The sequence below is a fragment of the Epinephelus lanceolatus genome, chromosome 1 (assembly GCF_041903045.1).
Source record: "Epinephelus lanceolatus isolate andai-2023 chromosome 1, ASM4190304v1, whole genome shotgun sequence".
Classification (NCBI taxonomy): Eukaryota; Metazoa; Chordata; class Actinopteri; order Perciformes; family Serranidae; genus Epinephelus; species Epinephelus lanceolatus.
This window is the reverse complement of record NC_135734.1, coordinates 39480292-39508150: the sequence shown is the minus strand read 5'-3', so window position 1 is coordinate 39508150 and position 27859 is coordinate 39480292. Positions and strand designations below refer to the sequence as shown.

The 27859-nt window shown below is 40.4% G+C and overlaps 1 protein-coding gene across 1 annotated transcript; it reads right to left on the bottom strand.

Annotated features, from left to right (window-relative positions):
- Window positions 1–66: 66 nt before the first annotated feature.
- Window positions 67–26281, bottom strand: slc2a1b (solute carrier family 2 member 1b). Its single transcript, XM_033626406.2, has 10 exons — window positions 25880–26281; window positions 12624–12719; window positions 5556–5716; window positions 3983–4223; window positions 3652–3814; window positions 3288–3475; window positions 2940–3044; window positions 2531–2632; window positions 2227–2430; window positions 67–1136 (listed from the first exon to the last, which is right to left on the bottom strand). The coding sequence occupies exons 1-10, from the start codon at window positions 25892–25894 to the stop codon at window positions 936–938; spliced, it is 1476 nt and encodes a 491-aa protein (XP_033482297.1). The 5' UTR covers window positions 25895–26281; the 3' UTR covers window positions 67–935.
- Window positions 26282–27859: the final 1578 nt, after the last annotated feature.

Genomic DNA, 27859 nt, shown 5'->3' with positions numbered 1-27859 from the left:
AATATTAATTTCATCAAATGTAATTCAGAACAGGAATGGTGTAAAAATACACGAATGGAGGATGAATTTCTTGATATATCACTGTGTTGTCTTCATGACAATTTGTCTTTATATATATATAAAAAAAAAAGACATTTTCACAAAGAAAAATATTTTGTCTAACAATAAAAATATTAAAATATTATCCAACAGGAGTAAATAAGTAACAAAAATATATAATATGTTGAGGGTTACCTTTAGTGTAATAAATTCCATTGAGAAAATTTTAATTCGTACAGCAATACACTAACATATCACAGTTTGTGTACTCGGTAACAAATAACGTATCAGTGGAGCATTAGGAGCTTTTTTGGGAGCAGAGCGCCATCTGGTGGGCAGAGCTGTACAGCATCTACAGTGCTCGAGTCTACAGTGTTATTACAGTATGGTTGATATAAACAAGTAAGTTGTTGCACAGTGAACTGATCTCTACAGCTGCAGCACTCTTAGACCTGATAATAACAAACTGACTGTATGGTAACAGGCTACAAAGAACAGAGCATTAGCACACATCAGTTATATACTCAGTGAAAAAAGAAAGATAAAAAAAGAAAGGTTGGTTGATTGATGCAGATACTTCTTTTCCTTCTTTGAAATATTTTTCTAATATTAAAAACCTTCCCCATCTATCCCAAACTCCCCTCTCCACATCAGGCGACATAGTGCCCATTGAGTTTTTTTTTTTTGTTTCTTTGTGTGACATGTGAGGGGCAGCAGAGGCTGTCATGTTGGAGGGTCACACAGGGCTGCTCTGTGTTTGGTAATGACGTCCGAAATGTGGTGACAGTGTGAAAATTATTCTACCAATGGACGCGTCTACTTCTAGTTAGTAGACCCTTCTCGTCCCTCCTGGGTGTGAGAAAGAGTTTGTTAGGAGTTAAAAAAAAATCAGTCACTCAGAGCTGAGAATCAGCTCCCAGGCTGTTCAGCTCCTCCGGCGAGTGCTTTTCTCCTCCGGTGGCGGCCGTCTGGCGGAAGCCGGACGCGATTTCGTCGAATGTCCGGCCCTTGGTCTCCGGCACTTTGAAGTAGGTGAAGACAAAGAACACGAGCAGCAGCACGGTGAAGATGATGAACACATAGGGGCCGCACAGCTCCTGTGAAGAGAGATAAGAGAAGAGATGATTGTTTAGTGGCGTCCTGACAAGGTTCAGTCCTCGATAATCTGACAGTGAGAAAGAGGAATAGATTTTTTTTAAGTACTGAGAAACTAAGCAGATCAATATGATACATTACCTGTCTATTTTTTTACTTTTTTTTTTCTTTCAGTTTTGTTGGGGGGGGATTAATTTGTGTCAATTTCCTTAGATGTGGCCCACAAAGCTCGTTTCTAATTCTTATTAAACACGCCACAATTGATTTTCACAGTTGGCAATGTTTTTTTTTTTATATTTCTAATTGAATAAATAAAGGGGTATTTATTTATTTAAAATGAGACATACATACATTGAGGATATATCTCTAAAAAAAATTACAATTATTCAGAAATTCAATTCAACTTGAGGACTCATTTTTCTTGGTACAAATTCTTTCCAGAAAACGTCTTAAAAAATTACAGACCCATTAAATAGCATTACCTCACAAACAGGCTTGGGTGTTATCACAGTATTACGTTAAACCAGGGTATTCAGAAATCCCAACGGACGCTCATCTGACCATTAAAGTCAAACGGAGAGGCTGAATTTAGTATTTACTGTACGTAGTGCACATCATGCCCCACCAGAGGTCAGTCTTTCATGCTGGAACAGGTAGCAGAGCTGACAGACATGGTGACTGCGAGTGGTGGGGATAATGTTACAGGATTTTAAACACACCAGCCTTCAACACCGCAGGGGAAAGCAGCATATTTTTACATCTAACTCGGTGAATAAAGGGTTTACTTTGACCAAGCTAGAGCTGGTGATTGTTGGAACAGTGAACTAATGAACTGAACAACTAACAAGACTAACTAAGATGGATTTGGTGACTTTTCATTCTATCGAGTTAAAATAAAGTGTGTTTTTTACGATGAGTTAACAAGACAATGCAGTGAAAGAGAGAAACTTTAATTCAGTAGGTGTAAGTTTGTATTCCTCTCTTTAATCAGGGGAACTGGTGTAAGAAAAAAATACCGCGGTGAAATTTCGGGAAGGTATTGAAGTATAGATAAATAGATACTGCCTTTTAACGTTTTTTTTTTCCACTCACCTCTACATACTGGAAGCACATTCCCACTATGAAGTTTGCAGTCCAGTTGGAGAAGCCAGCCACAGCAATGGCTGACGGCCTGGGTCCCTGCGAGAACAGCTCTGCCACGATGAACCAGGGGATGGGACCCGGTCCGATCTCAAAGAATGCGACAAAGGAGAAAATGGCTACGATGCTCAAATATGACATCCATTTGAGTTTGTCCTGTAAGCACAGAGGGGAAACAAGGGGAGGTCAGTTACATCTATTTACTCAAAGGGTCTCCAGATGACCACAATGTCTTAAAGATTTATGAGACACCTACCAGCAGAGCCAGAGCAATAGTCATTAAGACGGCAGATCCGGCCATTCCCAGCAGCCCCAGCAGGTGCAGAGACCGACGTCCGGCACGCTCTACGACAAACAGCTGCACGGAAAAATGAACAAGACGAGGGATAATGTCAGTGCAGTGCTACAAAGCGATAAACCAGTTACAGCTTTTTATATTTGCTGCTCAGTGCACAGGGAGACATTTTACATTTACAGTTTAGGCACATCACACACAGTTTGACTGCAAAGTATTTATGTCCAGAAACAATAAAGAATCTTGAAAATGACTGAATTATCTGGCTGAAGGTATCTCTATAACTTGGTGCTTCTGACACCTTCATATATCTGTAGCTGTAATAGAGATTTCACTGCCAATTTTTAATCCAACGTAACATTGTACTCACCGACACCACAGTGAAAGCTGTGTTAACCACACCGGCTCCAATGGTTGCATAGACAGGCTGCTCCACTCCAGCTTTCTCAAAGATACGAGTGGAGTAGTAAAACACCTAGAAGGAACGACAACCACAAAGACTGAACATGAGAGAGTGTGCTTGCTTTTTTTTTTATAAACACATTTGACATGTAGGTGTGTCCGGGATATTCTCTATTATGTAGCTCTAGTGTGAATGCGAATAAAGCATGTCAGAGAAAAGTGATGTCTCTCTGTGGTTTCTGTTTCTTTGGTTCAGATTCTCGCTGACAGTCCTTCGAGTGAACAGTAGGATAATGTCTAAGCCTGGGACACTCACAGCATTGATGCCAGACAGTTGCTGGGAGAGCTGCAGGATGACGGCAACCAGGAGGGGCTGGCGGTAGAGGGGCGAGCGGAAGAGCTCTGGGATGGTCACCTTCTTCTCTCTCATCATCTGCCTGCTCTCCTCCTTCATCTCCTGCATGTCAGAGCTGACATCTGTGGTGCCTCTGAGCTTCTTCAACACTGGGAATGCGCAAAGAGAAAGCAGGAGATTTGAGATTATGGCAAAACACCAGCCAGCGAGGAGGTATGAAAAATAAAAATCATGCAAGGATACAGCAGTTATGACCACATGCTTCCACTTCAAGCTGTAAATGCTGTCACCTTTTGTGCATGCGTGTGTGTGTGTGTAAACTAACCGTTCTTGGCCTTGTTCTCTTCGTTCCTGTTGATGAGCAGGAAGCGGGGGCTCTCGGGGCAGAGGGGCAGCAGGATGCACTGCACCACAGCAGGGATGAAGGTGAAGCCCAAAAGGAGTGGCCACAAGCTGTCGCTGCCCATGATTACTTCCAATCCAAACACCTGAAAGCAATCCAGAGACACAACACACATATCAACCACCAAGCTCCACACTGTGTGAAAAATTACATATGCACCAAAAAAAGTTGTAGCATTGTCTCATAGAATAATCACTTGACTTCACTATATATGCTACAGTATTAAAATAAAACTACTGGAACGATTACTAACCTGTGCGATGAGGATGCCGATGACGATGCCCAGCTGGTGGAGGGTTCCCAGGGCTCCTCGTAGGGCTGTAGGGGCAACCTCACCCACATACATGGGCACAAAGCCTGTGGAGAGGCCAGAGTAGAGGCCCACCACAAAACGACCAGCGATCAGCATTTCCCAGGATTTTGCCATCTTCGAAAAGCCCATCAGAGTCGCTGCGATGAAGGCCAGGATGTTGGCCATGAGCATAGAGTTTCTCCTGTGGGCAACAGAGAACAAGACACGTTTAGCACATGAAATTCATTTTAGCCATTTTCTTGTGATTGGCGAGTTGTGTGTTGTTTCTATGCTTTCGGTGTTGTGTATGGACCCCGAGAATAATGCAGGTCCTAATAAATATTTTAAAATTGTTACAGACCCTCTTTCACACATGTAACACAAGTAAACCTGAGATTATCACGACATTACCTGCTGGGAACGCAACTGTCTGAATCAGCTGGATCAGACATAAAACAGACTTTACCCTGCCAGCTCTCTAGTGAAAAGTTTATTTAATGTCCGATTGAGCCTATGTGTTAGCAGGAAATTGTTTGGAAGATTCACAGCAAGCATGTAAGCGTGTTCTGTGATGTTTCTGTCATGAGACTCAAGCAAAACCGGAAGATAACAAACATCCTAGGATGAAGAAAAAGGGTAATTTTCACAAAGATGGCAGCGGAAAAAAAAAACTGGAGAGATGACACGATTTGGGAACTTCTGTCGGTTAGGGCCGAAGCTGAAATCTACATTCATTCATTCATTTTCCGTGACTGCTTATCCTGTCGAGGGTCGCGCCCTACTGACATCGGGCAAGAGGTAGGGTTCACCCTGGACAGGTCGCAAGACTATCAGAGGGCTGACACATAGAAACAGACAACCATTCACACAGTTAACCTGATGCATGTCTTTGGACTGTGGGAGGAAGCCAGAGTACCCAGAGAAAACCCACATTCACACGGGGAGAACATGAAAACTCAAGAAGGGTATAAAAGGGCTCCCCCACCCTTGGTTTGAACCAGGAAGTTTCTTGCTGTGAGGCAACAATGCCAACCACTGCACCATCGTGCCGAAATCTACAGACAAACTAAAAGGACAGCCACAGACTGTGTTGTTTATGACCAAACTGTGAACCGACTACATGACTGAGGTGTAATCTGCGTCATGTCCTCCCTTCTGCACATTCGGCCCAGGCGCCACCCCTCACCTGCACCAAATAGTGTATTTCGAGTAGGTGAGAACGCATCAGACACAAAAAAACCTGATTCTCCTGACGTGTGAGAAAACACCTTTAGATAGTAAATTATGTGTGCAGTCACTTTATCATCAATTGATCCTGGTCTTTGTCGTCTTTGTTGACTACAATGTCAGTTTTCGGTATATTCCACAGAAAATCAAGTAATTCTGCCCTAGTCAAGATGAAAAAAATGTATATGCTTTTTTAAAACTGCTGTCTTTACAGAGAGAATGTACCCAGCACAATCTGCTTCTTTTGGAAAAGCCCGGGGCTATCATGCTATTGTAACACCATGCAGGAATTTTGTTTTCTTTTCACCTTCCAAAGCGGTTGACAAAGAGTCCGACGGAGAAGGAGCCAAAGATGCCACCAACAGAGAAGATGGCCACGGCGATGGACCAGATGGCCGTGCGGGTGCCCTTTGTGATGGGCTCCTGGTAGCGATCATACCACGTCTCATTGATGAATTTCTCAATGACCTGCCAAAGGAAAAACAAAAAGTCATTTAAGTTTTCTCCCTACAAAATGGAGGATCATTTTTTACAATATTTATAATCTGAATTTAGAAACAAAAGTGATGCTATAATTGCATAAGCGCTTTACATAATCCGATAATGTGCTTTATGTTTCCCTGCTGCTCGGGTTGAGACATAGTTGTCCATGGTTGAGCTGTTACAGTGTGACCAGCTGATGGCAGCACTGTATGATCTTTACCGTTTACTGGCAACCAGGAAGTTCACCAGCCATGGTTAAGTGTCAGGTTTCCGTTCCCCTCCCCCCTCCTTCCTCCACCACCATCAGGTGACTGTGTTGACAAACACGCCCTGTCGAGCTGGTGACAAGGGTTAAGTTGCAGAGCCTTGCGTCTGTTTATGTGTGCGTCACGGTGACACCTCTCGTATGTTCCAGAAAGGTCACCACTCTGTCTGCAACCGCTCATAACTCTGTGACTTCACCAGTATGCCCCTGACCCCCCCATCACCACCACTCTTGTTACTAAATGTCCACTCAGCTCTGTCATGTGTCTCTCCGATAGTGGAACATTACCTATATTTGTATATGTTCCAGAGCACCTGATGTACTCGAGCTCAATGTGGAATAAAAGCTCAGCAGTGTCCTTGCCAACCAGTTATGAATAGTGATGCTGTAATTTGATAAGGACCTCCTATGGTGAAGGGGTACATAAAGGATCATACCCACTCTCAACTTACACTCACAAGGCCTGGATTATGTCACAAGTATGTTATCATACACTGAACTGTACCGATACCATCTACCCTTCAAAAACTGCCTTATTTGGAGGAGCTCCTGCTGATCTCTGTGTTTGCATATTTGCTAGCAGCGGTGGAATATAACGACAGTACACTTACTCAAGAACTGCGCCTAAAGTACAATTTTAAGGGTACTTAAACTTGATTTAACTGCCTCCATTTTCTGCTGCTTAATACTTTTCCCACTGCAGTTTGCAAGGAAGGTTACTGAAAACAACTGGACCAGAATCCATGAATATAAAGTGCCTCTTAAAAGTGTTCCCCCCTCTTGTAAATTCTCATGTTTTACGGTTTTAAACAAAGTAAATTTAGTGTGGTTTTTGGACACCAATCAACAGAAAATGACCTCCACAAATTTATCTAAATAACCCCCATTCACCAAGACACATAAATCATCATCGGTGCAGTCAGCTGGTTTTTAGAAGTCACATTATTAGTTAAATCATCATCATCAATCAGCATCTGTGTGCAGTTTAGTGGGGTTTCTGATCGCATTTTCATCAGAGCCACATTAAAGGGAAAGTCTGGGTCCTCTGAAGTGGGGTTATATGAGGTACTTATAAATAGTCAGTGTATCACATACAGTGGATGTCAGTTGGCTTGTCCTCAGTTTGGAAAGCAGGCTGCAGTCTGACACGGGGGTCAAGCAATGTGCTGCTGTGGACGTACTCCCTTCAAGGCCAGACTCCATTGAGAAAAACAGTGATTTAACACAGCTGAACGCAGGCGCTGCTGGTCTACCTCTGCCTCAATCGGTTAGTTTGTGTTATTGTGTCACTTTGGCGTTTTAAAGCGTTTGTTCAGATTCACCAAATTTACACAATATTAAAAACTGACTAAATGACTGAGGCCAGCAGCTCCCATGTTCATCAGTGTTAAACTACTGTTTTTCTCAATGGAGTCTTTTGGCTTTGACGAAAGCATAGATGGGGAATTGAAGCTGTTAATGGCTTTCTCGTCAGAAAGGTCTATCTATAGCTGGGTAAAGAAGTGAAATTATTCTCAATATAGCATACACTTAAACTGTTATTGATATTTTTAGGTGGCTATAATATGTTATGTTGTTGCCCCTGTCCATAGCAGTACATTGCTTAGCTTCAAAAGTCTGCTGCTTCTCCAAACTGGGAGCGAGATGACTGACATCTACTGCATATAATACACTGACTATGCATAAGTACCACATATAACCCCACTTTCAATTTCAAGGGGGTGGGGGGGTGCTTTTTATAGGCACTGTATAGAGATGGGTTCCAGACCTCTGTCTGAATTATCACCTACATGTCAAAGAGAGTAATTAAAGTGAGAAAAAAAGTCGTTCAGTGGGAGTATCAGGCCAAAACTACAGTGACAGAGTGACACTTTCACTCACTTGAATGGCTGATCTTGAGAAGTTACATAATTATTTTTTGTTCTCTTCCTGAATCTCTGTCTCTGAATAGACCGTGCAGTCTGGAGCACCAGCTGGCTCTAACCACACAATGAAACAAGCTGTCTATTCATGCTGTCAGCAGAGCTGGCTGGTCGCTGGGCTGTCAAGGTGAGCACTGTATTCAGCACACACAGGATGAAAATTAATTCAAACAAGAAAAATAATCTGTCTTTGAACAAGTGAAAGCATAATAAAGAGTTTATTTTTTTTACTTTTTTTTTTTTTTTAAATAAAAAAGTTAATGAATGCCATCATCAAAACCCAGATGACCTTTGCATTAAATTTCCAAACAAGGATATTATTTGCTTTGTGGCAGACAGACATGCAGCAGGATGTCGGGGAGCCGCAGCCTGGCCCTTGAAAAGAGCGTATCTAATCAGAGACACTCTAAAACAGTGCACAGCTTGCGTCACAGGCAGCAGCATCTCTGCAGCCTTTATCATACACTGGAGCACAGAGGGGAGAGGTGTGGGTGACAATGTGAAGGGCTGTCGCTATATAGAAGTTGTAAAGTTGTAGCCTCTTAAAGGGTCATTAACGATTGAAGGATTATGAGCCGGTGTTGAGTAACAGTTTTTCTGCATGTGAAGTTGCTCAGACCTCTGAGCGTGTGTGTGTGTGTGTGTGTGTGTGTGTGAGTATTGGGAAAGGGGATAAAGAGCCAGCAGGGCAGGTTCACACTAGACCAGTGTGTAACAGACCACATATTTGCTGCCTCCCTCCCTCCCTCAATCTGCAGCCCCTCACTCAGCCACTCACAGGGCACTTGGGGCGCCTGAGCTGAGCTGCGTGAAGCCAAACACGTGTTGTTGGAGGCAAATCTCTGCTATACTAATAGCTGCGGTGTGGTGGAGGCAAAATACCGGATTAAGTGTTATGAAATATCAGTAAGTCTTGTTTACCTTTTAGCAGCTGCAATTTACGGTTAGTAGAATTATTAATAGATTAATTGTTTTGTCAGTAAAATGTCAGAAAATAGTTAAACATGCCTTGTGTAATAACCCAGAGTCCAAGGTGACATCTTCAAATGGTATATTTTATCAGATCAATAGTCCAAAATTCCAAAGCTGCTCAGTTTATTATCATGTAAGACAAGGAAAGCATCAAATTATCTAAGTTAAAATGCATGAAACCAGCAAATGTTTAACTTTTGATGATCAAAATAGCCAAATAATTTTCTGTCAATCGACTTGCAGCTCTACTTTTCAGTGAGTAAGGACAGACTGAGATCTGCAATGATTATTTAAAGGTCCAGTGTGTAGGATTTAGGGGTATGTATTGGCAGAAATGGAATATAATACCCATAGCTATGTTTTAATTTGTGTATAATCCCCTGAAACTAAAGGTGCTTTCACACCTGCCCTGTTTGGTTCGGTTCAATCCAACTCAAGTTTGTTTGCCCCCTAAGTGCGGTTCATTTGGGCAGGTGTGAACACAGCAATCACACTCCGGTGTGCACCAAACAAAAGACCGAGACCTTCTTGAAGAGGTGGTCTCGGTCAAATGAACTCTGGTGCGGTTCGTTTGTGGTGAGAACGTGTTCCGACCTCGATCTGAACCAGCTGCAGTCACATGACACATTGTTTGGGTTAAACATGAGCATGTTACAGTCCTGGAGGATTATTAATGTGCACCTCCTCCTGTACTGCACTAAAATCAACCTGCGTAGTTGTCCCTCCATTGCGACATCAGAAAGTGTCACATTTATCTTGCAAGTGTACTCTTCTTCAACATTTTGTTTACTTCCTGGATTTTTCCCACATGGAAATTCTGACCAATCAAGAGCAGCTTTTTAGCACAAGGAATTTGATCTGGTCCTCTTGTAAATGCTGCCATGAGAACACGAACCAACTCTCAGCAATTATACAACTTAGAAAGAAAATTAGTCCCTGATTCGGACCAAAGCCACTAAATCCTCCACACCTGACGTTTAAGAATTTAAGCAAAATGGCACACAGTCTCTGGTTCGAACTTCTTAGATGTGAGGATTTGCTGCTTTTGTCTGCTTAATATAACTGTAAATATCGTACAGATTTACACTGTTAGACACAAATCAAGACATTTGAAGAAGTCATTTTACACTCCATTTAATTTTCTGATTAGTCTACAAAATAATCGCAGATTAATCAATAAGTGAAATTTTTACTGCAGCCCTTGACCGATTGAGCTCTCGACACAACGAGATCATAATGTTTGCACAAGTCATGATGATTGTGCAATTTTTGCTCACATGACTCGAGGCCTAAAATTCCCTCTTTGACATTTGCTGCTCACTTCTCTGCTCTTCTTGACTCAAACAGAAATGAATAAAAGATCACATCTCTGCCCAGACTCTCACTTCTGTCTGTTTCATGTCAATAAGTGAATGTATCCTGTCTTTCCCCCGCTATTCAGAGACACAATTGACGAAAGCTGCTCTCATTTACAAAGCGTCCTTCACATCAAAGTCCAGGACAGCTTTGACAGTGTGGCGACAAGCAGATGAAAATCAGTCTGTCGTTACAGGGAGAGCGCCACAAACAGCTGCTGTGACTGTAGATCAGTGTGACAGTCAGTCCCCAGTACACCACAAACTCTGCATGTAAATGCCATTTCAAAAGAGCTGGCAGGGCTCTGTCCTGGTGGCACACCTGTGACCTGTGGACAGACAGCTGTGTAGCCACAGGGTGTGTTCAGACCAACGCAAATTAACCAGACAGAGGTTACTGATGCAATATTGACATTCCCCAGGAAATGAGTGTCTTTATTGCACCTATCTGCTAATAAAACTGATGTTGATTAAGTCTGAGGGGGGCAAGAAAACATCTTTTCTATTGCTTGGCATTGTTATGGGGATAGGTGACCGTCTACCTCCTTAATTTAATTTCCTCTGAGTTCCCTTGTCTAGCTTTTCCCAGCCTGCTGTTGGTCGGCAGAGGTCCATGTTTGGGCATGGACACACTCTTTTGCACAGGAATCACACAGAGTCTGTTAATACAGATGTCCTTAGGCCTTAAAGGCCTGAATGTGGCTATTATTATCTCGCCCCTTAACCCCACCCTCCTCCACTTTATGTGCTGTTTTTCAAGTCAACAACTAAGTTAACAGAAAGTATTGGAGCTGGGACAACACCTCTAAACTACTGTAGGGTAATAACATACTAAACTACAACACTACCGCTGCAATAAAGTAAAAAACAAGTACTGTTATAATGAAGTTACATATTAAAAAATGTTATAATAAATGGGATTGAGCCTAGTACTTGGATAAAATGAGCATCCAGTGAAGATAATGTACTTTAAAAAGATAAAAAAAAAAAAGATAAAGTACAGTATCACCCAAATAAAATGTGTCAGTATCCGCACTCATGGTGATGGAAAATCCTCATGTGGTTTGCTGTGTTTAATCTCTCGATCTTGTGATCAAAAATGATCTGAAGCTTAATCATAAGGCTGTTCTGCTTTCTAATAAGTAATAACTATACCAGCTTCTGATTATCCCATATCCATTTCATGTTAAAAATTACAACCTCTGGTTAGGTCTCACCCATTTTCTTTTTAAATCCAACCCACATACAGTTTAAGTACAGATACAGATACAGATAATTTTGATGGTTGAACAGATACAGATAAAGATAATGGTGTACTCACTCATCCCTAATAACAAAGTTAAATAAAGTACTGATAGAATAAATAAAGTTATTAAATAAAGTATTGTTATAATAAAATTAAAAACAGTACTGTTGCAATTAAGTTAGATAAAGATCTGTTACAATAAAGTTAAATAAAGTACTGTCACAATAAAGTTAAATAAAGTACTGTTATAATAAAGTTAAATGAACTACTGACATAATAAAGTCATATAAGGAACTCTTATAATAAAGTTATATAATAGTTTATATAAGTTTAATAATACGTTAAATAACGTACTGTTACAATAAAGATATATAAAGTACTGCTATAATAAAGTTAGATAAAGTACTGTTATAATAAAGTTAGATAAAGTACTGTTACAATAAAGTTAAATAAAATACTGTTATAATAACATTAGATAACGTACTGTTAAAATAAAGTTAAATGAAGTACTGTTAAAATAAAGTTAAATAAAGAACTGACATATTAAAGTTATATAAGGAACTCTTATAACAAAGTTATACAAAGATCTTTTATAATACATTAAACTAAGTACTGTTATAATAAATTTAAATAAAGTACTGTTGTAACAAAATTAAATAAAGTACCATTATAATAAAGTTAAATAAAGTACTGTTATAATAAAGTTAGATCAAGAATATCATAATAAAGTTGAAGTAAAGTTTAAGTATTGTTATATTTTAAGTTAAAGTATTGTTATAATGAAATACAATACTACCACTGCTTTTACTTTGAAGCACCCGGCTCGTCTCAGGGCAGAAGTGTTGATGTTTTTTCAACAGTTATTTGTTAGCAGTTAGCAGAAGGTAAAACCATTACAGTGGTGCCATTAAACGTGAGGATTTATTCACTGTGAGTGGGAAACATAATAACAGGTCTTCAGTTCATATAATAATAATATTTGCAAGTCGCACTGATACCCCATGGCTGTGAAAGCAAGTATAATCAATATATCTCCCACCCCATTACAACCAGTAACATTACATTTTTGTGGGTTAAAACAAACCATAAAATCTTGGTGTTTGAACAACATGCTTGCAAACATTTAACTTACGTTCTGAGGGGCATTGATGACACCGGTGTTGTAGCCGAACTGCAGGGAGCCAATCACAGCCGCCCCCACACACAGCATCAACGGAAACGTTACTTGCTGTAAGACAATAGGGAGCAGAGAAAGTCGTGTCAGTAAAGAGACCGGTCTGACCAGTTATACACCATTTCAACACAGTGGACAATGATTTGTACAAGGGCTGGGATGAGTGCAAACGTTTCCATTTCCTGGACAATACAGTGTACTGAGCTAGAGACTCTCACATATACAGTGTGTGTTTACAAAAGGAGAAGAAGTTAAAGTGGATTTCTTGGGACAGAGTGAGTGTTGATCTTGCCGTATCGCAGACTTTTTTTAAACTTGCGGTTGTGCCTCAGTTGCCCTGAAAAAACATCTGACTTAAAATGTTCAGTTTGGTCAAATGCTAACTTTATCCTCACTGCATGCTCTTAACAAGTATAATGAATGCACTGTCAAACATATCCTGAAATATCCTAAAGATGTTTGTTATCAGGCTCTGTTACGCAACACGCTGGAAGTGGGCGGCCCATGAGCGATGCCTCACAACACTTAAAGGAACAAGACAAACAAGGAGGAGATGGAGAAATGTGTACATCCAACAGCCAGCAATCAGACAGACACCTGTTCCCTGAGGCATGTTTACTGAGCTATGTGGGCAACTTTTACTAAGAAACACTCTGGTCAGGTCTGAGGAGGCCCCAGGTTTTGATTATCCAGATATAACTGAATAAACCAACTTCTTGGAACAGGTCCAGGTCGGACCCAGGTCTGCATGTTATTGTCTGTGTTCCTGTTCCTGTTATTATAGAGTTCACTTGCTGCTCGACCTCGGTCGGGCCCAGAAGATTAGAAGAGATTTTCCTCATACCAAAAAGTTAATAAACCAGAGTGAAGTATGTCGCTGTCTCTTTCCTCCTTTCAGACAGACAAAAAAAACAGCCTCTCACCACAGTTTACCTTTTGTTGTTCGCTCAAATGTGCTATTGTCTCTTCTAACTGTATGTCTAGGTGTTTCAGTGTTGAAGAAGAAAGCAACCTGACAACACAAGCAGGGATTCCACACGCCTGTCACGTTTTTGTGTTATAAGGACAAAAGTGCACCGACTTCAAATTAAATTTGGGCAAACACAAATAGCAGAGGAGCTGCTTACTATTTCCATCCTTCATATCTCACCATCAGTCACCACGTCTGGATGAGAAATGTTTAGACTTTAGTCCTGTGATTCGCACACCAATCCTTTTCCACAGTGATTCACACCAGAGAGTTTCCCTATGTTGTGGCAACAGAAGATTTGACCTTCACAAAGGTAGGTCTCACCTTTCTTCATCATCATCAGCAAAAAAAACAGCAATTAAACTACTTGATCCAAAACGCCGCCAGGACACTAATAGCTATGTAGCATAGGATCAAACCTGCATACTCTGACTTATTTTTCTACATTGACCTACAGACCAGAGTGAGAATGGACGCAAACTAAGGACACCGCAAGTCCTCTGAACCACCAACAGTTTAGATCTTCATAAACAAAAAACCTGCAACAGCCAGTGTTCCTGATAAGGTGGTTTTGACCATGACACCTATCAGTCGATCTCTGCTTGTTGTTAGCTGCACTAGATTCACATTTGAATAGGTGGTATTTTAAAATATTACAAAAATACTATCACCTTTAAAGTTGCAAGTTGAACTTCATTTCAAAATTTCACATCCAGCAAACTAAAGGCAACAAAAGCATCACTTTGCAGTAGTGGTGCTGGCCAAGTAGGAAACATAAGTCCAGTATTCACTCTCCTTTTAACTCTGTTTTTGGTCTCCACCAGCTCTCTTTAGCTGCCAAATGCTTCAGTGTGCTCATTAGTTAGTTGCTAACTTTTTTTCGGAGCCTTTGCACTACATAAACATCTATGAGAGTGGTGAGACGAAACCAAAACTTAGAGCACCACGAGCCAAGTGCCATCTAGTTCAGTTGTATTAGAGAAGGCAGACATCTCTGTGGCCGCTGTCTCCAGCAATCAGCAACTCACACCAAAACAATCTAGAGTGATAAGCAGCACTACAAGTAAGAGGAAAAATATGTATTTTTGATTTGAACTGTCACTTTAAGACTCTGATCCCAACCTTCAATCTCTGGAATTTTCTTTTTATCTTCCATAAAAGGAGATAAACATAAGATTGACCCCACCAGGTTGGTTTCATTACAAGGACACTCCTTTTAAACTATTCGAAATTACTGTGCATGCTCTTCTGTAATATGACTAAAGTGCAGCAGTAATCTTGGTGACAAAGGAAGCCTGGGTAACACAAGTCAACAATGTTTTGCAGGAGGACCAGAATTCCTCCCCTGCATGATGAAGAGGGAGGAAAAAACTTCTGTGTGTATTTGGAAGGAGTCAGTCCAGCCTTTTCAGTGGGCCTGGCTAGAGACATTTACAGACCCACCTCCACCTCTGAGCCAATAGGGTCTCTTGTTATGAGGGTCATCAAGTCCACGACATAACTGTATATAAACACATACACACACGTTTCAGTGGTGTGAGCTGGGCTCTTAAAGGAGCCACGTTGCCATTGAGGAGACCAATCAGATCTGATGTCATTCTCCTGAGCCACCGCTGATTGGAAATGAACACGAAACAGCACAAGGTTTCAGAAAACAACTACCAGCTGTGTCTTTTACTATAAACAAAGAAATCCTGTCTTTTCCCTCTGGGAGCAGTTATCACTGGAGTTTAAATCAGGCCCCCTCCAGGGAATAGCTACAAGTATTTACAAAACTCCCTTTAATGTGGATGGTTGATGTCAAATGTGAGGACGGCAGAGTGTGTTTATGTGAAATCAAGCAGTCCTCTGTGACATCTTTACCTTTAACCCAGATACCAGGACACCTCCCTCAGCCTGGCCTCAGTCTACACATACTGTTGGTATAAGCCAGTGACTTTCAGTCCAATTTATATGACTCATAATGTTTTGGGCCTTTCATATGACCAAACCTTCCCTTCTCCTTTACTACCTGACAGTGGGCGAGTTTGATTGTGTTGCACGTATACGGAAACCAGACGCAGCACAATACTACCTGACTTCCTTGCTGAAGAAACAATTAAGTCACACCCTAACAAACTATTTTATGATCCACCACCAGTGACCAGTCCTCTATTTGTTCCTCGGCTCTTTACCTTTAGTTATCTCACAAGCGCGTTTCACTCAGCTGCAGCTTTTCAGTTTTGTTTACATTTCTGAATGGAGTTTTGAGTTTATTTACTTACAAATGATGGCTGAGCTAGCCTCTCACAAGGCCCCGGCATTACACTGCATACCACACTAATCTAGATGTACAAAGCTGATTACAGGAGTGGGAATGCTCTCTGTGAGAAGGATTGTATTTTGACGTAAAAGGCAAAATACCGTTTACAAATTTTCCTAAACAGTTCCCACACAAGGGGTATTTATAAATTATAATTAATTAATTATATAACCAAAGTATGTATATAGCATAAATTACATAACTTTGAATAAAGTACAAGACAGATTTAAAAAATGGGTAGTTAATGGGCTTTCACGTCACTGCTCAGTAACTCGCCACTTTCAGTCATTTCAATATGTGGAAGGAAGCAAAGGGGAAGCAGTTAGGAACACGTGGGTAGGGGTATAAAGCTGCCCACATGAACACGTACAGATTTCACTCTGCCATGAAGAGTTCACAGTGTTGAACTTCAGGTGGTAGCCACCTGGTTATGGCCAATCAAATAAAAGGGGCAGGCATCGTGGAAGCAGAAAGACGACAAGATGGAGGAGCTGATAATGTCGGTGTCTGAATACCCAGTGTTGAACAACACTGCACTAGCAACTTATACTGACACCCAGGTGAAAACATTTCCACCACACTTCAGATGACTGATAAATTATCTAAGAAAACAACACATTACACCCTGGAGCCAAAGATCAAAGTGCCAGCAGCCAGTTTTTAAAAACACATGGCTTTTTGGAGGAACACTTTTGCAGCATGGTGGTGTGAAAGTGGCTTAAAAAGGATTCAGAGAGATTTACAGGCATTTTTTAGTCATGACACATAAGGTTTAACTGCCAGGATAGGGAAAGTCAATAAACGCTCGGGGAATCCAGCCTTTACGCATGTCAGTGACGTTTGTACACATTTTCATTATTTTACCATATAAGTTGCAATATAAAAAAAAATAAAAACCTTCGACTGGAGCTGGCAAAAGAGTGTTTAACTACAGACAAACCAAGCCAAAACCCAGCAGCAGTTGGTTGCTGGTTTGTGCTAATTTCCCATCCCGCTCCCGAAAAACCTACTTTTCTTCTCCAAAGCCTGAATAAATGCCCTGTGGTGCTGCCATTGCATTTTCCAAACTAAATACCACTGGAAAATTTTCACTGCAGTGTCAGATGTCAGCGTCACCACCTGGTATGGTGAGATCAAGGGACTCATGGGTGTAATAACTAATTTCTCCTCCTGTACCTTTGCTGTATGTAAATGCTGCCCATCAGGGAAATGTGCCCTCTTTGCATGTGAAAAGTAAAACATGGTGTGGGAAGAGAGAAAGGAAATTTCTGCTGAGTCATTGCTGCATCATACAATTAACACTGTTGATAGCGGCCTTGGTTGCTTGGCACTGCAGACTGCGCTTATTGGGTAAACACTGACAGCAGCCAACAGGTCTGATAGAGAGATATAGGTAATTTAGCCGAATGGAAAATGAAGATCAGTGTAAACATTTATTGTAAACAGCAGCTCACACTACCTCGCTATCCCCTGCCTCAATCACACAGTCAAATCACAGGCACTTTTACTGGATTAAAGACAATACAGTGTAATGACAAAATCAAGAGCAGTCATCTCCAAATTAGGATATGTGCAACTATAACAGCTAACATAAACCACCACTTCACTATTTATGTTTGAGCAGAAACATCCAAAACCTCTTTAAACATTACGTTGATCTATTAGACTCAACAAACATAAAACATGATCCTGAGTTCTCTCTTGCTAACCCTAGAAGCACATACTTGGTTATTTTAAGTCTTACTTTCAGTGAAATACATCTACAGCACTGATGCTTAATCACACAGAGAGCCAAACCAGGAAACTGTAACTTAAACTCTGAAAAGTTCACAGAAAGATGAATTATTCTTTCTTTGTTGGCCACAACGAAAAATGACGAGGGGAAATTGAAAATGGGGCAACAACACTTTGAAGTAAAACTGCAGCAGTTAACCTACATATAAATGTCAACTACCCACAAGTCAGTAGGTATGAATACCACAGTATTGTCATTTACAGCTACTATAAAAGATACACGTGGGTGTAGATGTGACAGTGGTGAGAGAATTATCCTTAAACTGGGCTGCCTATGCAGTAGAAAAACACAAAACAAATTAAAATTGGTGCAACATGCCCAGAGAAAAGAGCTGTGGCATTTGCTTTTGCCGCAGACTGTATAGATAATGGTCATAGCTATTGAGATGTCACCCACTGGTTCGTGGGCTCCTGTTTTGAAGGCTCAAGTTCGGCATTTCGGTCGCCACCATCTTAGTTTTTTGAAGCTAGGAGTGACCGTATTTGGACGAAAGGGTGAGGGACCAAGGGGTGGATCTGACTGAGAAATCGAGGACACTAACAGACGGTCACTCAAAGCATCCCGCCCTTGATTATGCATAATTTTAAGCCTTAATAAAACGCAAACAAATGAGTTCTAAATAATCCCTCCTCCACCGTGCAGTTGTCATGAAGAGGTAAATTAGCCATAGAAACCTGGAGACCTAAACTGTTTTTTTTTGTACCAGACTGTAAACATGTTTATTTCTGCTGTAAAGTTGGGCATTTTAAGATGGGTGACAGGCTTCTGGAGCCAGCCTCAAGTGGCCATTCAAAGAACTGCACTTCTTTGTTGGCTTCATTTCTTATCCCCGGGAGTTGCCACTTGGCTTCTGCTTAAGCAGTAGAAAACCTACAATTACCAGAGTGCACTGCATCACACCGGACCAATTAAGACTCTCGCTGGTGGATAACGTAATGTAAATTGCCTGTCTGAAAACATCAGGGGACTGGCTGGTAACAAACAATCTCGAATTACAGTTAAAACATGATTCAAATTTGATCAGTACTACCTAGTTTTATACTTTGATCTCAGTTTTTTAGCCTCTATTTTTACAATACAGGAAACAGTAGGAGCACAGTCTGTAGTTACCCACCAGTGGAGGCATTTATTGGTCAAATGTGGGTGCAGTGCATTCTGGTAATTGTAGGTTTTCTACCTCTTGAGTAAAAGCAAATGCCACAGACCTTGTCCTCTGTTTTCACTGGTCATATAGTACCAATTTCAAAAGTATCTGCATCTTTTTGATGCTTAGACAGTCTAGTTTCATTGAAAGACCATCTTTCCACGAGTAAAATACTTTTTGAGTTGTATTTTATAAACTTTTTGAAAGTAACTGGTCACTAAAGCTGTCAATTATTTCCCTCTAAGATGTAGTGGAGTAGAAGTGTAGTCGCATTTCATAAAAATACTTGGGTTAAGTACAAGTCTTTCAAAACTGTGCTTAAAATACAGAGCTTGAGTAAATGTATTTAGTTACTTTCCAGCCCTGATATCTGACCACTGTTTTGCCACAGGTTTGCTTAAACATCCCAGTTTGTGTCTCTTCATCCAAACGCGCTGAGTAAACGGACATTTTGTTTAACTAGTAAAGTCAATACAGCAGCCGACAAAGGAAAAACATTTAGCCAAACATCCTGAAGACAGCTTCTAATTTCAAAACTACCCTTAAAGTGGGTCAATTTAATGCCAGCAGATGACCGGAAACAAAAAGTCAGACTTTCTCTTCTTGATAACCATTAACAGACGTGTTCAATGTAACAAATTATGCTTAACTGTGCATCAGTTTACGCCTCTTTTCCTGTGAGCAACAGAGGGGCTTTGTAGTGTTTTTTAACAAGTTTGTGACTCATCACATCCAGACTCAACGAGGGTTTCCTCGGAATCGGGTCAGACGGTGTCCAGTTGTTTAAAAAGAGAGAAGCAGAAGCAGGCTGTATATGGGCTCAGCTCACTTCCTTCTCCTAAGTGTGAGCCGGATTCTTGGTGATGGCCTAGGCTGCTGCCGTCACGTTATTCCACACGTCACCTCTACAGTGTCAGCTTACACAGCTGTGGGGAATCCAATAGGAGTCTTGTCCTCATCTCCACTACACTCTGCCCTGTTCAGCTGTACAGCCTCCTCACACTGAGCTGTGCTGTAGGGACAGTTTCCAAATACCTTTCAGGGTATGGACATAGCGTTCTGCATTAGAACAGTTGGGCCCTGCTGTTTTTAAAGTTAAAATTAGGATACTAATATCGCCCTATTTCTCTAGGCCTAAATGTCTTATGGATGCTACATGTAGAATATTTTGAAACACTACTAAAAAATAATATTTTTATTTTTACACTTCTGGTAAAATTCATTCATGTGCATGTGCAGCCTTCTTCTATCCAAGTCTCATCTCTACAGTGAAGGCAAAATAATAATGTAATAGTGTAAAAGGGATGGGCATATTTGCCTACCAAAAAAACCCTGCATATCAAACAAGTATATGCAAAACAACACACTTGAATATGTGCCATGTGATTGTGTGTGCTTCCTGGTACTGGTTATTATTAACCTTTATTCAAACACTGAAGAACAATGAGGAAATTTTTGCACAAACATCTCCCAGTGTCTTTAGAGACATGATTAATGTAAAAGGTGTTTATTTTTCTGTGTGTGCTGCATATACTGTTAGTAAACTCAAATTAAAAGGCCTTATCTGTTAGGGCCAGTGACACTCCGGCCCATCATGGTGAGATCAGATAAGAAAGTATTTACAGTTCGGCCCTATGTTTGAGGAAGCTAGTGTGGCTAATACAGACTAAAGGGCTATAAGGACTATTATGGGATTGTTTTTATGGAGACATGGGACTGCATTTACAACATGTGGTCTTAAGTGATTTTTATATCAGTTCAAGTGGGTATTGATGCCGGCCTGAATTCAATATCGCCCCTGATGAACAGTTACAATGAAGACTATCAATATCATCATCAATAGCAGAGCATTTACCTTCAACGTTCATACATGATGACTATCCTGTCATCCCCTACATAAAATTATTATTATCATTTTTCACTAGTAAGGAGAAAGGTGACAATATGCGGTAGAGGGCCAGTCACACCAAACCAACATCAAAGAACTGGTGGCGACAAAGGCCGATTGTTGTGTCACCTCAATTCGCCCGTGTCTTGGCCAAAAGGTTGCGCTTGAACACACCACAAAGACTCCAGCCGATGGCCAACTAGCATGTACTTTCTTGCATGAGATGGAATAACTCTCCATAACAATCCATAATTCATCACCATGACTGTATTCGTCACTCTAAAAGGAAACCTGGAAGGCCGTCAGGATGGATCAAAGACACAAGTTAGCCAGTTAGCTCATTAACTACACAACCCGATGTTTAAATAAAGGATATTTACCCTAAAATAGCAAACAATAACCCAAACAATTACAAACCGTTTCTCATTAAGAGCCAATGGCTAATAGAAATAGTCTTATCTAATATAACAAGTTTGTTTTGTATTCACGCTCTCTTGACTTTAGTTGTTTGTTTGCTTTCCTCATTTCCGTTTCTCTACTCGTGCACTGAGCTGAGCTGCCAATCAGAAGAATTTCTCCCACAGGCTCTGCCGTCTCCATTGCAACATACTAAATTACCCAAAAACAAGAGGACAAGGTCCAACTTGGGTTAAAGGTGCAGGACCCATTGCAAAACCTAGAGCGACAGATGCTCACTGATGACCCAACATTGACCAATGGCTGACCATTGGCTTGGTGTGTCAGGGCCCTAGTAGCACAAGTAAATACAACAATACAGTAGTGGTCTGTGTAATTATTTCATAATCATTAGATTAAGGAGTAAAACTGCTTAGTTTACAGGTTAACAAAGTATATTCCCATGTAGTAAATCCTATAAATCTTGCATCTAAGCAGCCTTAATAATCTATCAATACTATTTTCTGATTATGCAGCAACAGCCTAAGAGAGCATCAAACTGATTCTGCAGCCAATGAGAGGAAATGGATATTTTAAAATCAGAGGTGCGACCTAACGTTTAAGGGTCAAACACATAAGTTAACACCCCATGCTTCAGGGGGTTCTGATTTATTAAAGCGCGCTAATTTCAACTGAATCCTGAGAAAGTCAGAAGAGGCCCTGAACGACACAGCTATGCCCCGCATGTACCATTTTATTCATCCATCTCCTCCATGTGATCACTACAGTGATGCGCAAAGTCATCCAGTTTCTCAAGAAAGTGAATTAAACATGCTTGCGTGTTCATCTGAATTAAAACCCTCCTAGATCTCTTGATCCCACACTTTCACTGGAAAGCCTCATTAAGCCTCATTAAAACCTAGCTGACAAGTTACACTATAAGACACAGTGAAGGGAGCAAGTCATGCAGACAAAAGTAAATCTACTGGACTGTCTTAAGGAGAGCAGGAGTTGGCAGTTGGCTGAAAGGCAGTGGATGGAGAGGAATTAAGCCCGTGCAATTAAGTCTGTACAACGTGAGGCTGCTTGTTGGCTCTGGAGTCCCAATCAAAATACCTGTGCTGTCAAGTCTGTCGGGAATAAAATGTTTAGTGGCTGTTTCATTCAAAAACAGAGCAGGTCAACTGTATGCTTGACCCCAATTACCATTTTCATTCTTTGCTGGAGAAAATAGGAGCACTGAGGTGAGTTGTTCAGACCCAAAGAGAATGAAGGTCTCACATGGCCGACAATGTGAAGTCATTAACATGGCAGGTTTTGATGGAGAAGCTGTGCGATTAGGGGAAATAACTGCATTAAAATTAGAATACAGCTGCACAGAAAGCAAGGGATTCAAAGGAGCAGTGTGTAGGATAAAGTGGCATCTAGCAGTGACAACTGCAGATTGCAACCAGCTGAAACTTCTTCTGGTAAGAATTCCTTCAGTGTTAATTGTTCAGGAGGTTTTCACCAGGAGCCGAATTATCCAAAGAGGTCTCCTCCTCTCCAAATCAAACAGACCAGGTGATAAAAACTGGTAAAAATGAGTAAATAAAGCAGATTCACATTACAAATCAGGGTTTTTCAGACATTGTTTTGCGTGTCCCAGATAGGCTAGCCCAGCACCTGCTAATGTGTGCTCATCTTTATACTCTGATAACTTAAGATCAGGACATTCAGGAGGTTTTTACCGCTAGCCAAGTTGTCCACAGACATCTCTTCCTCTCCAAAACAAACGGACCAGGTGATTTAAACCAGTAAAAACACTGAATAAAGCAATTTCACATTGAAAATCAGTGTTTTCTGATGCTCTCATAATGATGATGGTGTCCGACACGAAAACCCACATGGCCCTATCGAGAGCCAGTGACTCTGTGGGCGAGGACCTGCTCCCTATGTGTATATAAATGGCTCATTCTAAGGTTACGACAACACAATAATTATTATTTTCAGGTGATTATACACAAAACATACACTGGACCTTTAAGTTAGTAAAAAACACTTAGAATTAAAAGGAAACATGGCATTAAGTTAATCTACCCGACATAAATGCTCATAAACTGGTGACAAGCCTACTGCATGACATCAGAGGACAACACCTTACTGTAACAATAGGTGCCTGAGCAGGTTTTAATACTGTACACAGCACCATTAATACTTGTCTGAGTCTGTGCTACTTCACTGTAAATCAAACTGTAGTTCCACCACTTCCTTTACTATGGTTTAGCTTTCCGCAAACTTGAGTCACTTGCTGAAGTTTCCATGTACGTGACTCCATCTGCACATACCCGGGCACAGCACTAAGTACAAGCCAGGTATGAAAATCCCAAACATGAGACGTTAATTAGCACGTGCTACACTGCTGTTTAACTACAAACTCGCAAAAAAACAGCTCAACACTGCTGGAAGCTACAAAACACAAAAAGAGGCAGTGAGGCGAACAGCCTGGGAAGGAAAGGGTTAAGGCTTTAACACCCCGGGGTTGGCAAGTGCGTACTCCCTCGGTAGAGTCTCACTCTCCCTGGAAATCTGCTGTGTCGGTGTCACAGTGGAAACTGGGAACAGAGAGAACAGTTCCCATCACGTCCACAACAAACCCCCAGTCCAGCTGAAGGTCCAAGTGAGCACACTGTGTCTGGTGACACATACATTTTCTGACCACAATGTCAAACTGGGCTGCCCTGTGCTGATCCACTGGGTTTAACTGGTCTTAAATGAATGACCAAGTAGGAGGAGGAAGCTCCCTGGCGTACGTGCTTCACTGTGCAGCCGGTCTGTGTATGTATCTGTTACAACAAACCACACCAGGCTGAGGAGACCAATAATACCAGATAAGTGATGTTTACTTTCCGAGCATTACAGTCTATAAGTGACGCTGAGGTATAGATGAGGTTTGTGACTGTTTACATCAAGAATAGCAAAATCAGGCTGCATTTATTGTTGGAGAACTTATTACAAATTTTTCCACAGACGCTTCTTGTGTGTCTTAAATAATCTGCATTGCGTTTAAGGGCTGCAAAAATAAATCAACTAGATAATTTTGCATTTAAGCATGTACTGTAATAAAATTAAACTTTGCAAATTCTCAGAGGACAAAATTATGTTTTCGAATGTTTCGTTTTGTCTGACCAACAATCCCAAAACAAAAGCACAGGCTGAAATATTAAAACTATATTAAAACTGATTTGCTGACTGACAGAAAACTCTCAACAACTTCAATAACAGAACAGTAATATTACATAATTTATCTGTGTCTCAGCCAGTGGTGAAATGTCAAGAACAATGTCGCAGCACTTTTACGTTAATTTAGTATTTTTTTTTTCTGCTACTTTTTCCTTCTACTGACTCTAACACTAAATTTCAGAGGGTAACACTGTACTTTCTCCTACCTGATAACCTGTAATCTGCTTCACCTCAACCAACTAGACTTCATTTTACTTCAGTTTTATTACTTCAGATTCACTATCAAAACAACTCTATTACACATTACATGACCGAAAAGGAGTAAGGACAAGAAAAATATATTTTGCCTGCCCTTTTTCATAACATAAATAAACAACAGAAACAGATGGTCTGTTAATTACAGTTATTTAACAACAAATATTTAACATAACTTTAAGAAAAAAGAGTCAAGAGCCGGACAAAGTCAAACACCTCCAACATAGGGAACAGATTGTTCCTGACAACTTCATATGGTCTAATTATTCTTTCTTTACACATTTTCTTTAACTGAAAAATATTCATACAACTCTTTAAAATCTATAGAGAAATCCACAGTAATACTATTGCAACTGAAGCATTAAGTCAACCAAACTACTAGTCAAATGTGAAAAAAGCAAATTAAAGTGAGATTTTTCTGCTTTTCTTTGTCTTAAAATAATAAAGTGTACATTTGTGTTTTGGACTGTTAGTCTGACTATCACTTTGAGAAATTATGACCAGTATTGACATAATACTGTATTGATATGTACAGTTTTTTGTCTTGTAGTGTGGTATATTGTTGTAATGATAGATTTACTTAAGTAATACTTCTCTCTGGTGCTGCTAACACACTGCTACAAAAGGCTGCCATGTATATGGCTATAAATAGCTGCTGTCCCAGGTAGTCACGTAGCCCTCTTTTACAGGAACAGACCACCTCCACTACAGTCTGCAGTGACACGATACTGTGTCATACACACTTATATACATATACAGCACGAGGCGCAAGGCATCACAAAGGCTTCCGTGCCCCCTACTCACTATGACGTCAAGACAAGTACGGATATCAAGCATCATGGGGCTCAAATTAACCGGCAAAGTTATGTTTTATATGAATATTTAAGAAAATTATATACAATAAAGGGTATTATTCAGCGCAGGGATGTACTGGGCTACTTTAGTTAATAATATAAGGAGACAAAGGCGAATAAAAGTACTTTAAATAGAATTTTAAGCACTTAGCAACCGTGTTAAATAGTATAGAGTGGTAATAACGGCGCAATAGTTAGCATGAATATTAGCCACATCATGAGTCTCCGTCACAGCACATGTGGAAATGGCTGATGGGTAAAAAAAACTGTGAACCCGTTGAACTCGGGACACACTGACAGCCCGGAGTAAAGAAAGCAGCCAAACTGGTTTGACAGGGTTTAAAAACATCTTGTAGTGAAATGAGTCACGGGATAAAATTATCGTTACCTTTCCTGAGTCCATGGCTGCTACGAGACGGAGATGTTCTTCTTCTTCTTTGTTCTCTTCTTCTTTTGTTAAAGTTGTCGGCGATAGAAGAACGTCCTTGGAGGTCTCCCCGTGGATTTCACTCAGTAGAAAGTCATCTTGACGGTTTTTTGCTCCGTTAAAATGACTTTAAACTTCAGTGGAGTGTTTTTTTTTTAAATAAAATAAAAGGCGTCAAGTTGTTTTGTGTCTGTGTCGTTAAAAGCCCGGCAGCTTCAGTTAGTCTCTCGCGCGCCTCGCTCTATATGTTGATGTCACGGCTCCGGTAAGTTTTGGTTCAGAAGCCTCATGGATGTGTAAAGTCTTCCAGGATGTTGGAGGTGAAGTACCGCCTTGTTCAGCTCTAAGGAAACAGCTCTTTGCAGACCGGAGCCGGGTCACGGCTCATATAATGGAGCTGACGCAATATTTTTGGGGGGGTGTGTCCGCGCTCGAGGCCCATCCTCCTAAACAGCCAATCAGAGAGCTCAAAGGCTTCTGCATCACAGAGGAGAGCTATGGTAATTATCATGCCTGCATGACCAACTGTAATTTTGTAACACAGACCCAGAAACTTTTATACATTTATTTCATTATTGCAGATATTCAAATTCCTTTTGGTCTCGTCCAAAAAACTATATATTGTATATATCTATCTATATATATCTATATCTATCTATCTATCTATCTACCTATATATCTATCTATCTATCTATATATGTATGTATGTGTGTGTGTGTGTGTGTGTGTGTGTGTGTATGGTAAATTTCATATACACAAATGTAGAACAGCAAAAATCACCCCCAACTTCACTGCTTCTACGCATGAATTTGAGGAATATCTGAAGACCCTCAAGCTTATTGATTCAAAAAAAGAGGAATAATATGGGGAGGAATAATATGTATGGAGGAATAATATGTATGTTTCTGTTTGTTTTTCTGTCTGTTTGTTTTTTTCATTTTTATTTTGCACCTCTGCTGTTCTGTAAATTTCTATACCTTTCAATAAAGTTTGAAAAAAATATTTATCATGCCTGCAAGCTGTGATGCAAATAGTCAGCATTCTCTTACTTATACTTATTGAATAAAAGCAGTAATATAAAATACTTTAGCAGAAGCAAAAGTCCTGATTTAAACCCCTTAGCTAAATATAGTAGAAGCGTAATCCACTAAAAGTACCAAAAGTTACCAAAGTAATTAGCTACTATGCATGGATCACTGTACATTTATTATGTTGATCTGTTCTGTACGACATCTATTGCACATCTGTCTATCCTTGAAGAGGGGCCCCTCTTCAGTTGCTCTTCCTGAGGTTTCTACCTGTTAAATGACTTTTTGGGGGGAGTTTTTCTTTATCAGCTGTGAGGGTACAAGGACAGAGGGATGTCTGATGCTGTAAAGCCCTCTGAGGCAAATTGTGATTTGTGATATTGGGCTTTATAAATAAAATTGAATTGAATATCACATATGCATAGAATCAGCATTGAGGAGTAACTAGTTAAAAATGACAAAATATGTAATTAAATTACAGTTGCTAATCACAGTGTTGGTTTTCACAAGGGGCGGCGATACCACGATCCGATACCAAGTAATACAAGGCCAGAATCGCCGATATCAATACTTAACTTTTAAACTTAATTATTTGTGCCTGCTTTTTTTCTTGAAATCTAACTTTTAGTTAAATTTGATTATTGTTTTGTGTGACTGGCTATTAAGGGTTTCATCGTATGGCATAACCCGCTGTGTTTATACTGTGCATATGACAAACTTCTTGAATCTTGACACTTTTTATTATTAAAAGCAGCGTATGTACTTTCACATAGGGAGGAGCAGTGTGTCATGATTTGGGAGGTGAATAAACAAAATGCTGACAGTGATGACCAATTACAGTTTGAAAATCTCACATGAACCAATGCTTGGGAGCAAACTAGACCAAAGTATTAATTTCACTAGGCCTCTGTAT